Source organism: Misgurnus anguillicaudatus, chromosome 24 (genome assembly GCF_027580225.2).
Source record: "Misgurnus anguillicaudatus chromosome 24, ASM2758022v2, whole genome shotgun sequence".
Taxonomy (NCBI): domain Eukaryota; kingdom Metazoa; phylum Chordata; class Actinopteri; order Cypriniformes; family Cobitidae; genus Misgurnus; species Misgurnus anguillicaudatus.
The window spans coordinates 41,809,303-41,823,025 of NC_073360.2; the positions used below are offsets into that span (position 1 = coordinate 41,809,303).

General features: G+C 39.6%; 2 protein-coding genes across 4 annotated transcripts in view; both read right to left on the reverse strand.

Annotated features, from left to right (window-relative positions):
* Window positions 1-13,723, reverse strand: part of LOC129437097 (uncharacterized) — a 524,696-nt gene that overhangs the window by 183,008 nt on the left and 327,965 nt on the right. The window lies entirely within an intron of this gene.
* Window positions 4,367-13,723, reverse strand: part of LOC129437131 (uncharacterized) — a 41,628-nt gene continuing 32,271 nt past the window's right edge. Inside the window, exon 4 of the mRNA XM_073863022.1 lies at window positions 4,367-7,368. Coding sequence (XP_073719123.1) covers window positions 6,269-7,368 — 1,100 coding nt within the window. The 3' untranslated portion in view covers window positions 4,367-6,268. The remainder of the gene's footprint in view (window positions 7,369-13,723) is intronic.

The window sequence follows — 13,723 nt, forward strand, 5'->3', positions numbered from 1 at the left end:
TCGTCCGTGCTCCTAACAATTTTGACCTTAAGACCTCTTTTAAGGGTTAAGATGCTTTCTGAATTACTTTTTTCTTTACTAGGATTTTATCTTTAATTTTAAGAATAACGCCCACATTTCTAAGAATTTTCTTAGAATTGCGTCACTAGGAGCTACTTTTTGCATCAAGAGTCTTTAGGGATACGGGCCCTTGGGCCTCATTTATAAAATGCTGCGTAAAAACCATCCTACATTTGATCTTACGATCATTTAACAAAAATGCGTACGTCTGATTCATAAAATGAACGTACGCGCAGAAAACACGCGTACCCCTTTCAAATCTATAAATCGCAACTGAACTTGAACTTGTGCACGCAGCCGAGCAGTTTCAGATCTCTGCTTTTAAACAATGCGTAATTAATCTCAGACATATAAAAGCACGCTTATCAATGTTTAAACCCAATTTCAAACAGCAAGAATGGCTTATATTTCCAAAAACCAGCAATCAGACAAGCAAAAGTGCGTACGTCTGCTCAGACCCTGACGTGGCCCTAAGCACTTTTCCACGTCAAAGACAGTTTTTATAAATATGGACTTTGCCATGGATTTTTGCCTACGCACACTTTACGATCAAATCTGTGCATACGCATGCTTTATAGATGAGGCCCCTGGTCTCTAAGTCTAGTTCTGTAGACTACATTATCATGGGGAAGACTGCTGACTTGAAAGTTGTCCATTTGCACCTTGCACAAGGAGGGCACACAAAAGATCATTGCAAAAGAGACTGGCTGTTCACAGAGCTCTGTCTCCAAGCACATTATTAGAGAGGCGAAGGGAAGGAAAAGATGTGGTAAAAAAGTGTACAAGCAATAGGGATAATGGCACACTGGAGAAGATTGTGAAACAAAACCCATTCAAAAATGTGGGAGAGATTTACAAAGAGTGGACTGCAGCTGGAGTCAATGCTTCAAGAACCACTACGCACAGACATATGCAAGACCTGGGTTTCAGCTGTCGCATTCCTTGTGTCAAGCCACTCTTAAACAACAGATGACGTCAGAAGCGTCTCGCCTGGGCTAAAGACAAAAAGGACTGGACTGCTGCTGAGTGGTCCAAAGTTATGTTTTCTGCCGAAAGTACATTTTGCATTGTCTTAGGAAATCAGTGTCCCAGAGTCTGGAGAAAGAGAGGAGAGGCACACAATCCACCTTGCTTGAGGTCCAGTGTAAAGTTTCCACAGTCAGTGATGGTTTGGGGCCATGTCATCTGCAGATTTAATTTTTCAACAGGACTTGGCACCCGCACATAGTGCCAAAGCTACCAGTACCTGGTTAAGGACCATGGTATCCCTGTTCTTAATTGGCCAGCAAACTCGCCTGACCTTAACCCCATAGAAAATCAATGGGGTATTGTGAAGAGGAAGATGCAATATGCCAGACCCAACAATGCAAAAGAGCTGAAGGTAACTTTCAGAGCAACCTGGGATATCACCTGAGCAGTGCCACAGACTGTAATTCAGGCAAAAGAAGCCCCAACTTGAGTGATGTACATGCTCATACTTTTCATGTTCATACTTTTAAGTTGGCCAAGATTTCTAAAAATCCTTTCTTTGTATTGGTCATAAGTAATATTCAAATTTTCTGAGATACTGAATTTGGTATTTTCCTTAGTTGTCAGTTATAATCATCAAACTGAAAAGAGATAAACATTTGAAATATATCAGTCTGTGTGTAACTAATGAATATAATATACAAATTTCACCTTTTGAACGGAATTGGTGAAATAAACTTTTTGATGATATTCTAATTATATGACCAGCACCTGCATGTGTCTGTGCAGTGAGAATATGACACGTTTGTCAAGTATGCATCGTATATCCAATATATAGACCCCTTGCACGTGACGTCACGCTCTACTCCCGCGAATTATGGACGCCATGATGGACGGCGGAAGTGCTATGTTGTAGACGGACGGCAAGCCGAAAAAGTACGTGTTTGTGTTCGTTAGGGTCATTAAATGGTTATTTCGTGTTGCAATGATGCACCTACCATTACAAAAAAGTGGCATACATACATTATTTTTACATGAATGTTATTGTTTAATGCTGCAGTGACACCATACATTTCATAGCTGCCAACTCTTACGCATTCACCGTGAGACCCACGCAATTGACCCCATTTTCACGCCATACATCCATTTTCACGATGTAAGTAGCTAAACCAGTGCTCGCAGTACTGACACTTCTATATTTTAGCGTACCTTCACTGTCTTTTGCGTGCCACCTTCTCATGTTGCTGGTACTTTGCTGCAAAGAGTATTTGTATTTCACTTTATGTGGCGCTGCGCAGGAAGTTCGGCAGCGAGGACATCAGAGTACCGCGAGAGCAAGTCGAAATGTTACAAAAGGGTCCGCCTTTACCTTTGCTCTCGCGTTACTCTGATGTCATACGCCGATCAGTCAGCTCCGCACCAGTCGAACACACAAAGCGTCAAGGTCTGAATGAAAAGCAGAGACCTGCCCGGATTCCACGCACGCAGATACCCTCAGAAAACAGCAATTTTAATCAACCATCACTCGCGTGTGCATGTTTGCAAGCAGTACAAGCCTGCGTGATGTTTGCGGTGACAGGTTTTAATAAAAGAGAAAAAAAGTCAATTGATATTTGACATCTATAAACAATAATATATACGAAATATAATTATATGGTCTTGACATACACATTATCTGTTGCTTTAGTTTAATATTAAACTACTCATTTGGTTTATTTGATTGTGACAGTCCCTCTATCACCAATCACAAATCATCACTTTACGCTTCTCTTTCTCAGTGGATAAACTGAATCAAAGCTGCTGTTATCTGCAGTTATACATTTTACAGAGACCAGTAGCCTATTCATTAGATTTTAACTGAACTTTTTTGGCACTTTTATCAGAAGGAAAGCATAATAGAAGTGTGTAAAATAATAGTAAAGACTCTAATATCAGGCATTTAAATTCAGTAAAAGCTTTTATTTCAATTTAATTTCTAAAATATGATTCGATTTGTATTGTGAACCATTTTAACGCAGTCTTTCCCAACTATTTAACACAGAAATAGCTAAAATCCACACTATTATCAATTGGCAAATGGTTAGGACTTATATAAAAACCACAAACCCCCCCGCCCCAGAAGAAATCTCACTCCAAGCTGAACTCAGAAGTTGGCAGCTCTGCAGACTTTTAAAAGCCTTAAGATCAGCACCAGTGTATGGGGATATCCCGTTTACCACATAGTGGTACAAATCATGCGGGCTGAAGTCGGGCAGACTCGGCGTTTAATGAGGTCCGTGAAAATTGAAGGAGGAAGAAGGTAAGGGTCGGTATCCAGTCCCGCTATCTCTAACTTCTCTAAATAGCGCTTTTTGTGAGGACCTACCAAATGCCCTACCTCGACCGATAACGGCACAACAACTTCCTTAATATAAGAAGCCATGTATTTTAGTGTAATATATATTTAAACTGTTTAAAACTAATCAAAAATCCCGCTCGTCTATTACTAATCAACCTAGTGCGTCAGTGATTTTGCCGTCCAGCATGGCGTCGTCACGTGGTCTAGGTCACGTGTTTGCAAAGGGTCTATAGTGGTGTTCCTCTCAGCAGTCTTTACTCCTCTCTACGAGCTCTTGCAGTTCATTTTTATGATGCTACCACATCACACTGTGCATCTGGTCAAGATGCTCTCAATATAATAATAGGTCCTTTAGCTTTCCTAGAAAGAATAAAAAGTAGGGGGGTAACGATTCATCGTGCAAATGCGCGTTTTCTCAATGAATGAATTTGAATGAATTACGGTGAAATACAGGCACATCCGAATGCCAGGGGGCGCTCCCGTGCAGAAACTCCCTTTGTGCCACACAAGAAGTAGCATTACAAACGCTATTCCAGGAAATGTCTACACATGGATATTTATACACTGTTCTTCAAATTGTTTCAGGTATTTTCATGATAATAAAGAATATTTTGAATGATTTTGAGTGTTGCTTTTTTAAATGCACGTTATAAACGACTCCGACTCATAATGATTTTTGATAAGGACTTCCTACTGACCAAATGCCGTAATACAGGCACAAGCTGTGCATAAAACGAAGAATTGCAGCCTTGCGATTCAGAATCGATTTGAGACAGCCATTTTTAATAAGGACCGCGATTGAATCGTGATTGAATCGTTACATCACTAATAAAAAGACTGACAAAATACTAAATAATTATGTAAACTTTCCTTTACCAGCTCAGAGAATAGGTCTATTGTAAAAATGAACAAAGCATTTATTATCTGAACAGTTCCTTTCTCAGTGTGTTCCTATAACAAGCAAAGTTAATGAACAATTCATGACATTGTGGTCCCAAGACATTAAGGGGCAGTTTCCCGGACCAGGATTAGCTTAATCCAGGACTAGGTCTTAGTTTAATTAGGAAATATAAGTAGTTTTAACAAACATGCCTTACTAAAAACATTACCTGTGTGCATTTTGAGGTAAAACAAAGGGCCCTGATGTATTTGAAGATATGTAAGTGCAAGTTGTTTTCAGTTTGGAGAGCTCTTAAAAGTGTTTAAGTCTAGGACTAGTCTAATCCCTGTCCGCGAAACCGCCCATATGACTTTAAAACCAATTTGTAACATCAGATAGCACACAATATAAAATAAGCAAGTTTGACACATAACAAAATAGTTTATAAAAGTGACTATATAAAAATGATAAATGTGTAAGAACATTATTTCAAATGTGTATTTCACTTATAAAACAACACTTTCATAGTAAGAAAAAATAATACTATGGAAGCGAATGGGGCTCACAAATGTATTGATTTCAAACTTCCCTCAAAATATCTTCCCTCATCAGAACAAAGAAATTTATACAGGTTTGAAACAACATGAAAGTGAGTAAAAAATAACAGAAATTTAATTTGTGTGTGAACTATCCCTTTAAGGACATTATAACCTAAAATCATACTCTAGAAAGCTTTCAAATATGGGACCTTAAAGTCATTTTTTGTCCTCCATAATACAGTATTGTTAGATTAATCTAAAAACACGAGCAGCAATTTTATTTCATTTGTATGTTTGTTCTGTTCTACTTATCTGCGATATTGCTCATAATTTGACTATTTTACTATTAACTTGTTTTTTAACAATATTTAAAACTTTATACAAGTTTTTGGTGTCATAACCTTATTTAGGTGACTGGTGCTTTACAAAGTTTGACTGTTGATTAACTCTTCCCACAAACATTACAGTGTTAAAAAAGGGGAATCCAAGGCACTCTTCATATATCAAAAAGTAAAAAGCCTTTATTTAAATATGGCTATAACATTAAAAACATATAACAGGGCAGCCACCCACGCGTAGCAGCACAGATAGCCTTCTTCAGGGTATACTGATCAAACAAACAATCTTCACTTAGGCTATGTCCACACGAAGCCAGTGCATTCCCTATCCGATCATTTTTTTCCTTGCTCTAAAAAAAGAATCCGTAAACACGAAACCACTGACACCGACTGAAAGCGGTGTAGTATATATGCCGGACCAGTATGGGGCGCTGTAATTCTGCCACAGATATACACTATACACGGAGAAGAAGACTTTGAGCATGCGCATAACCAACGTATGGTGTTGTCCATTATCGCTTGTTGGTCACCACAATTGCATAGAAGCAATAGATTTTGCTGTAATAAAGCTAGTAGGCTTTAGTAGCTTCTGTAGCACGAACACAATCACGTAGTTCGCCGTTATTGTTGTTTCTGTTACGTGTGATGCTTCCGACACGTGATGTGATGACGTTTTCGCTTCACAAAATATACGGATTGGCTGTACAGACGAAACCGCATGGGTGTCGGTTTCAGATTTATCCACTTTAGGACCCGGTTTCAAAAAATAGCGGATTCAGTCTCCCAAAACGCTGGATCCGTGTGGATGAAACGCCAATACGATAACAAATTTATGCGTATACAGTGATCCGCGTCTCCGTGTGGACAGCCCCTTAAAAGGTTAGCTAATCACAAACACCTGAATGACATCACAAAGGTAATGAATTCCCATATGTAAACAATACAAGAAAAGACCACTAGATGGCAATTTCAGTAGAGCTAGGACACCAATAAAAAGAACTCTATTAAAAAGAAAAGAAAAAACAACAAAAGAACAGTTACAAAAAGGGACTAAAGTCAATTTCATCATTTAGTCCTGGGTATGTCAAAGCCTGCAAATTATATATATAAAAAATAATATTTTTCTGATTTCATGATTACAGTGTTAAAGTTTCTCTCTAGTATGAACTCTCTGATGGGCTTTCAAATGACCTGACTGAGCAAACATCTTGTCACACTGAGAGCATTTGTAAGGTTTTTCACCTGTATGAACTCTATTGTGCTTTAGTAAGGTAGACTTTGCACTAAAACTCTTCCCACAGACACTACAGTGATGAGGTTTCTCTCCAGTATGAACTCTCTCATGAACTCTTAAATAAGAAGAATAAGAGAAGCTCTTTCCACAATGAGAGCAGACGTAAGGTTTCTCTCCAGTATGAACTCTCTGATGGGATTTTAAGGAAGCTGACTGAGCAAAGGTCTTGTCACACTGAGAGCATTTGAAAGGTTTTTCACCTGTATGAAGCCTTGTGTGATTTACTAATGAAGTGTGATGACTAAAACTCTTCCCACATGCACCACAGTGATGAGGTTTCTCTCCAGTATGAACTCTCTTGTGATCAAGAAAGCTATTCCAGTAACTAAAACTCTTCCCACAGACACTACAGTGATAAGGTTTCTCTCCAGTGTGAATTCTCTGATGGTCTTTTAAGTTACTTGAACAAGTAAACGTCTTGTCACACTGAGAGCATTTGAAAGGTTTTTCACCTGTATGAATTCTGTTGTGAATAAGAAAGTTTGACAGTTGACTAAAACTCTTCCCACAGACACTACAATGATAAGGTTTTTCTCCAGTGTGAAGTCTCTGATGAACTTTAAGACTATCTTTGGTTCTGAAGTAATTTCCACATTCAGTGCAGTAGAAAGGCTTTTCATCACTGTGTGTCCTCATGTGAACATTTAGATCAGAAGAAGAGACACAAATCGTCCCACACTGCTCACAGTGAAACTGCTTCTTCTTCTTCTTCTTCTTCTTCTTCTCTTTGTGGTCTTCTGAATGAAGTTTCTTCTCTTGTAAGGTAGTAAAGCTGATCTCAGATCTGGTGAAGAGTTTCTGTTCTGTGTGTTTTCTCTCATGTCTCTCTAAATGTCTCTGTGAGCTGAATGTCTTTCCACAGGTGATGCAGGAAAGAGTTTGTGCTGTCAGTCGCTCTTTTGATGTTGAGGACGTTATTTCTATATCCAAACATGAATCACTCTTCACATCTGAAAGAAACACGAAACAATTTAATTGTCTTTTCACTCTTATTTACACAAAGAAGGATGAAAAAATAAAACAGTGGTCTGTTACACTGTGCCAGACGTCGCTGGCTTATCATGGGAGCACAACAACAATGCACGAGCATCTGAAATGAAAACACTCGGGAGTTATTGACGATGCACCCATAGAGAAGAATATAACAACGTAAGTAACTGTTATATGATTATTAATGAAATGGCTAGCTAGTCTGTACTGTTTATTAACTCTTTTGAGAAGTACAATGACTCTGTCTTTGCATTAGGGCTGTGTATCGCCAACAATTTCCCGATACGATACGTATCCCGAGACAAGGGGCCCGATATGATGTGCATCACGATACAAGACTATTTTGAATTACATTTTTGTTCAGAATTTAGTAACAGTAACATTATTAGTATTATTATTATCTGTTTATTGTACATTGAATACGCAGTGTTGGGGTTTTGCCATTCATTTATTAGCTTTTGGGGTAACTCATAGAAACTCATAGAGTTAGTACTTAACTTATGTTTTTTAAAAGCAGATGTTCAAAGATAGTGCCTTACTCAACGGATTATATTTGTGTCTCTCATTTAATTATTCTATATCTATTAGGGATGCACCGAATCCAGGATTCGGATTCGGACGAATACTGGGCTTTTTGACGGTGTTCGGGTTCGGCCGAATCCTAGATTTTTTTTCCACCGAACCGAACCCTAGGCTTGCGCTACACTGGTCGACATCACGCGGCCGTGTATTACACACATTGGGTGCTGACGTGGAGATGAGCTTTTTCTTTTGGTGAGCCTTAGGGGCTCGACACACCAAAACTTTTAAACACGGCTGAAAACGCCTTGATGACGCCAAATGCCAGCTGTTTTTCAGCCGAGCCCTTGGTACCTGTGATGCTTCAGCTGTGAGCCGGTTGGTTGCTGTGGTAATGTCCCGCCCCTCCTCAACTGTAATTGGACGGCCGTGTGAAAACTGACATTGACGAGCGGAGCTTCTCACTCAAAGTTAAATTTGAGCCGTTTCTCAATATGAGTTCTTGTCTGTACTTGTGTTCTTGTGGACTTGTGAAACGTCATCAGTCGCGGCCCAAGTACTGTTCCAATTCAAAGTTCGCATCAAGCCCAAGTTCACATAAAATCCCCGGATGTGTTCTTGATCCGCCCATTTTATCAAGGATGCATCAGAGGAGACTTGTGTGGACTTATGACAGCGAGGTTTCCCAGAATGCATGTCGCGTCAGGAGTTCGTTCTTCCGAGTCTGAACTTGCAAGTTCGAACTACAAAGGACACAAGTCCGAGTTTGGCGTACTTGGTAGGGCTGCACGATTCGGAGAAAAAATCTAATTGCGATTTTTCTGATCAAAATTGCGATTCGCGATTTAAAGTGCGATTCATTAGTATATAATAAAAGAGGTACATCCAGGTTTGTTGTGGTGGTTTTAATAGCACCAAAGAAAGATGCTGTGCTACTGTTTATTTAAAACCTCTTAAACATTGTACCAAGTTGTCTGCAGGAGTTTGCTATTCTGCAGACAAACTTTTTTTTTAATCTAAGAACATTAAAAAAAATACAATTTAACAAAAATGTATTAAAAGTTTTATTTAAAATAACATATAGGCCAAAGTATTTTGGCTGTCACTACAACAATGCTTCTGACAAGCAAATGTTTAGTTTTTTCTTTTAATCATAAGACTATACTCATCTTGTTTTACTTTTCAGGCATCTGTAATAAATGTAAATATATTAGTTAGTTGAATCTGTGATTTAACATAAGCAAAAAATACAAAGAAAAGCCTGCACAGTCCTCACTGGAGGATTTTAAATGGGGAGCTGCAGATGCTTGTTCAGTTAAGAGTAAGGAGTGATTTTAAGTTTTGGTGTGTAATAAACATTTCTGACACAGAAAGCACCAGGTTACTGTCACTTTAAGACACAAGACAGCTTTAAAACTGCTCTGCTTCAATATACTGATAAACATCCAGCTGTTTATATTCACTTAGACAAGAAAGAAAACTTAAGTTTAGTGGTCACGCGTGTGCTGACTGCTCTCTGTGTGCGCGCTTCATGAACCCTCATGCCTGTAAATATTCAAAGCGGTGCAGATGTGCGCGTGCAAGAAAGTATAATGTACCTGTTTCGTCTGCTGTGTTCCGGGCTTTAATGAAACCTGCTTATAGTCTGATGAGGCGCTTGTCATTGTTTGCGATGCATGACGAGAAACGGACGTATATACACCTTTCTTTAAGTCCAACATTACACAAAAGGGAAATGTTTTCGCGCATTTCTGTCCTTTCATTTGCCGGCTAATGAGTTATAATGCGTTTTTAAAATGACTGAATCCAAAATCTGCCAACTTCATGACATTCCGCGTTGTGCAGTTAATTCCATTTGTATGCATTTCGCGATTCTGTCCGTGTTTTCCGCATCGCGGAAATCAAATGGCCGTACACTTTGTTGAGGAGTTGAACTGCTGCTCGCGCTCATGTTTTCCAAATGGTGTGATGACGTGTAGTCAGCACCTCAGTGTTAATGCACTCTATTGGTCTAAACTGCATCAAACGTAAAATGCGCATGAAGCGAACTGTCAAAAACTGCGTACTAGATGATTGTTATATTTAATAGTTTTGAATCGAAATAATCGCATTTCTTGCGATTCGAAAATCGCATCCATTCACATCGCGATTTCGGTTCAAAAACGATTAATCGTGCAGCCCTAGTACTTGGTATTAAGAAACAGCTATAGTTTTCAGCACTGAGCTGCTTGCTTATTGGAAAAATGAGCATGTCGCTAGGGATGGGCGATATGGCCTAAAAAAAATATCACGGTAATTTCATCTGTTTGTTGCTGTGACGATAAATATGACGATAAATTATTCTCTTCTGTAAAATATCAGATTAGGTTATGTTTAAGTTGTGTTCCACTGTGACTGTGGTGAAAAACATCACACAACAACAATTACACAATAATAATTCAAATCAATTACAAGTTTAAAATGTAAACACAGATTCTGTATTTATTTATACTCCCATGGTGCAAAAATAGTGCAAACAGGAAAAGTAACAATGTCTTTAGATGTGTTTTTCAACATTACAACAGAGTACAACTGCAAAAAACCCTGATAAAGTAACAAACATGTTAAAGTAACCTGATAAAGCAAATTAGTTTAGTGTGGAACCGTCAATAGTCCCTACAATCGAGCACACCTGAAGTCAACAGCCACATATCTTCAGCAAAGTGGTTTTAAACAGCTTGCCATATTGCCGACGTCCTTAGCACACCCTCTGTGATTTGCAGACGGCCCCTAAAGCAGCCTAGGCGGATATGCAGCGAATATCAAACCTAAAACCAACTTTATCTCGCTCCTCTGTGAGGCCTAATGTGCAAACGCAGGTTCCATTTGACGCCGCCTAACGCAATGTTGTTTGGTCACGAGCAACTTCGCGACCGTCACCGTTTGCCACAGATGTGTAAACAACAAAATACGGACCATAGATATTAAGTCATAACCCGCCATTGTTTACAAATATGACACTGAGCTCAACTTCCGCTTTTTCTCCGAGTTTACTGGTATTTTGATATGTGTGAATGATGTCTTACTGGTAAAAAGACGGAACGTCACTGCATGTGTGAACAGCACGTTTTTGTATTAACTGGTAAATGCATTCTGGTAAATTCATGGTAATAACAACAAGCATCTCCTCAGCCTCACGTCCGCCTTCCTCCATGTTTGTTTTCACTCCGCACCTGAACAGTGAATTGGGCGCGCACAAACTAACCTCATCAACTAGATTTATCGTTGTCATCGTGAGGCGACAGATTTTCGTCGTGAGAACAAATTCTGAAGGTATATCGCAAACGATAAGTTATCGCCCATCCCTACGTGTCGCAACGCATCGCTTTCATTATGCATAGGCTTATGGTAATTGTCAAAATAGTTTTTCCCATCCTGGCATAATGTACAGTTAAAATTAAATAAAATTAAAAATACACTGCTGTGGACGTTGTTTACTTCATTCATGTGTTTTACTGTGTTAATGTAATAAGGATGCGAGTAGGATTCGGTATTCGGCCGAATCTTAAACGGTGGATTCGGCCGAACCTAAAAAATCTGGATTCGGTGCATCCCTAATATCTATGAATATATCTACAGTGGGGCAAAAAAGTATTTAGTCAACCACCAATTGTGCAGGTTCTCCCACTTGGGAAGATGGGAGAGGCCTGTGGTTTTCATCGTAGGTGCACTTCAACTATGAGAGACAGAATGGGGAAGGAGATCCAGAGAATCACATTGTCTGATTTTTTGAGAATTTGTTTGCGATTTATGGTGGAAAATAAGTATTTGGTCAATAACAAAAAAGCAAGATTTCTTTCTCTCACAGACCTGTAACTTTTTCTTTAAGAGGATCCTCTGTCCTCCACTTGTTACCTGTATTAATGACACCTGTTTGAACTTGTTAGCAGTATAAAAGACACCTGTCCACAACCTAAAACAGTCAGAATGCAAACTCAACTATGGCCAAGACCAAAGAGCTGTCAAAGGACACCAGAAACAAAATTGTAGACCTGCACCAGTCTGGGAAGACTGAATCTGCAATAGGTAAGCAGCTTGGTGTGAAGAAATAAATTGTGAGAGCAATTATTAGAAAATGTAAGACATACAAGAACACTGATAATCTCCCTCGATCTGGGGCTCCACGCAAGATCTCATCCCGTAGGGTAAAAATTATCACCAGAATGGTGAGCAAAAATCCCAGAACCACATGGGGGGACCTAGTGAATGACCTGCAGAGAGCTGGGACCAAAGTAACAAAGGCTACCATCAGTAACACACTATGCAGCCAGGGACTCAATTCCTGCAGTGCCAGATGTGTCCACCTGCTTAAGCCAGTACATGTCCGGACCCGTCTGAAGTTTGCTAGAGAGCATTTGGATGATCCAGAAGAAGAGTGGGAGAATGTCATATGGTCAGATGAAACCAAAACATAACTTTTTGGTAGAAACTCAACTTCTTGTGTTTGGAGGAGAAAGATGCTGAGTTGCATCCAAAGAACTCCATACCTACTGTGAAGCATGGGGGTGGAAACCTCATGCTTTGGGGCTGTTTCTCTGCAAAGGGACCAGGACGACTGATCCGAGTTAAGGAAAGAATGAATGGGTCCATGTATCGTGAGATTTTGACTCAAAACCTCTTTTCGTCAGCAAGGGCATTGAAGATGAAACGTGGCTGGATCTTTCAGTATGGCAGTGATCCCAAACATACCGCCCGGGCAAAGAAGGAGTGGTTTCGTAAGAATAATTTCAAGGTCCTGGAGTGGCCTAGCCAGTCTCCAGATCTCAACCCCATAGAAAATCTTTGGAGGGAGTTGAAAATCCATGTTGCCCAGCGACAGCCCTAAAACATCACTGCTCTAGAGGAGATCTGCATGGAGGAATGGGCCAAACTACCAGCAACAGTGTGTAAAAACCTTGTGGAGACTTACAGAAAACGTTTGATCTCTGTCATTGCCAACGAAGGGTATATAACAAAGTATTGACATAAACTTTTGTTATTGACCAAATACGTGTTTTTCACCATAATTTGCAAATAAATTCTTAAAAAAATCAGACGGTGTGATTTTCTGGATTTTTTTTCTCATTTTGTCTCTCATGGTTGACGTGTGCCTTTGACAAAAATTACAGGCCTCTCTCATCTTTTTAAGTGTGAGAACTTGAACAATTGGTAGCTGACTAAATACTTTTTTGCCCCACTGTATAAATGGTAAATGGACTGCATTTATATAGCGCTTTTAACAGACCTATGGCCATCCAAAGCGCTTTACAAGTTTGCCTCACATTCACCCATTCACACACACATTCATACACCAACGGCAGTGTCAGCCATGCAAGGCGCCATCCAGCTTGTCGGGAGCAGCTGGGGTTAGGTGCCTTGCTCAAGTACACCTCGACACTTGGTCCGGTGGAGCCGGAGATTGAACCACCAACCTTCCGGTTTGTAGACAACCTACATGACGATGTATCGTCGTATCGATATTTTGAACACAGCACTACTTTGCATGTCAAAGACCATCAGTGTTTGCTCGTTTGCTATTATTATTTACATTGTTTACATTGTAACACTGGCTGCAACAAATAGATTTTTCATGATTCCCATTTAAATTTTTATTTCACCATTTTAAACGTCTCAATTCATTGTTGCGAGTGATCAGTGTGTCTATCTCACTCACTCATGTTGCCTTGACAGCGCGCGCCTCTCCCTTATGTGACAGTGAAAAGGTGGCGGTGTTTTTAACGTAAGTTCATCCGTATACTTTCGTTTTTGAGTAAACGT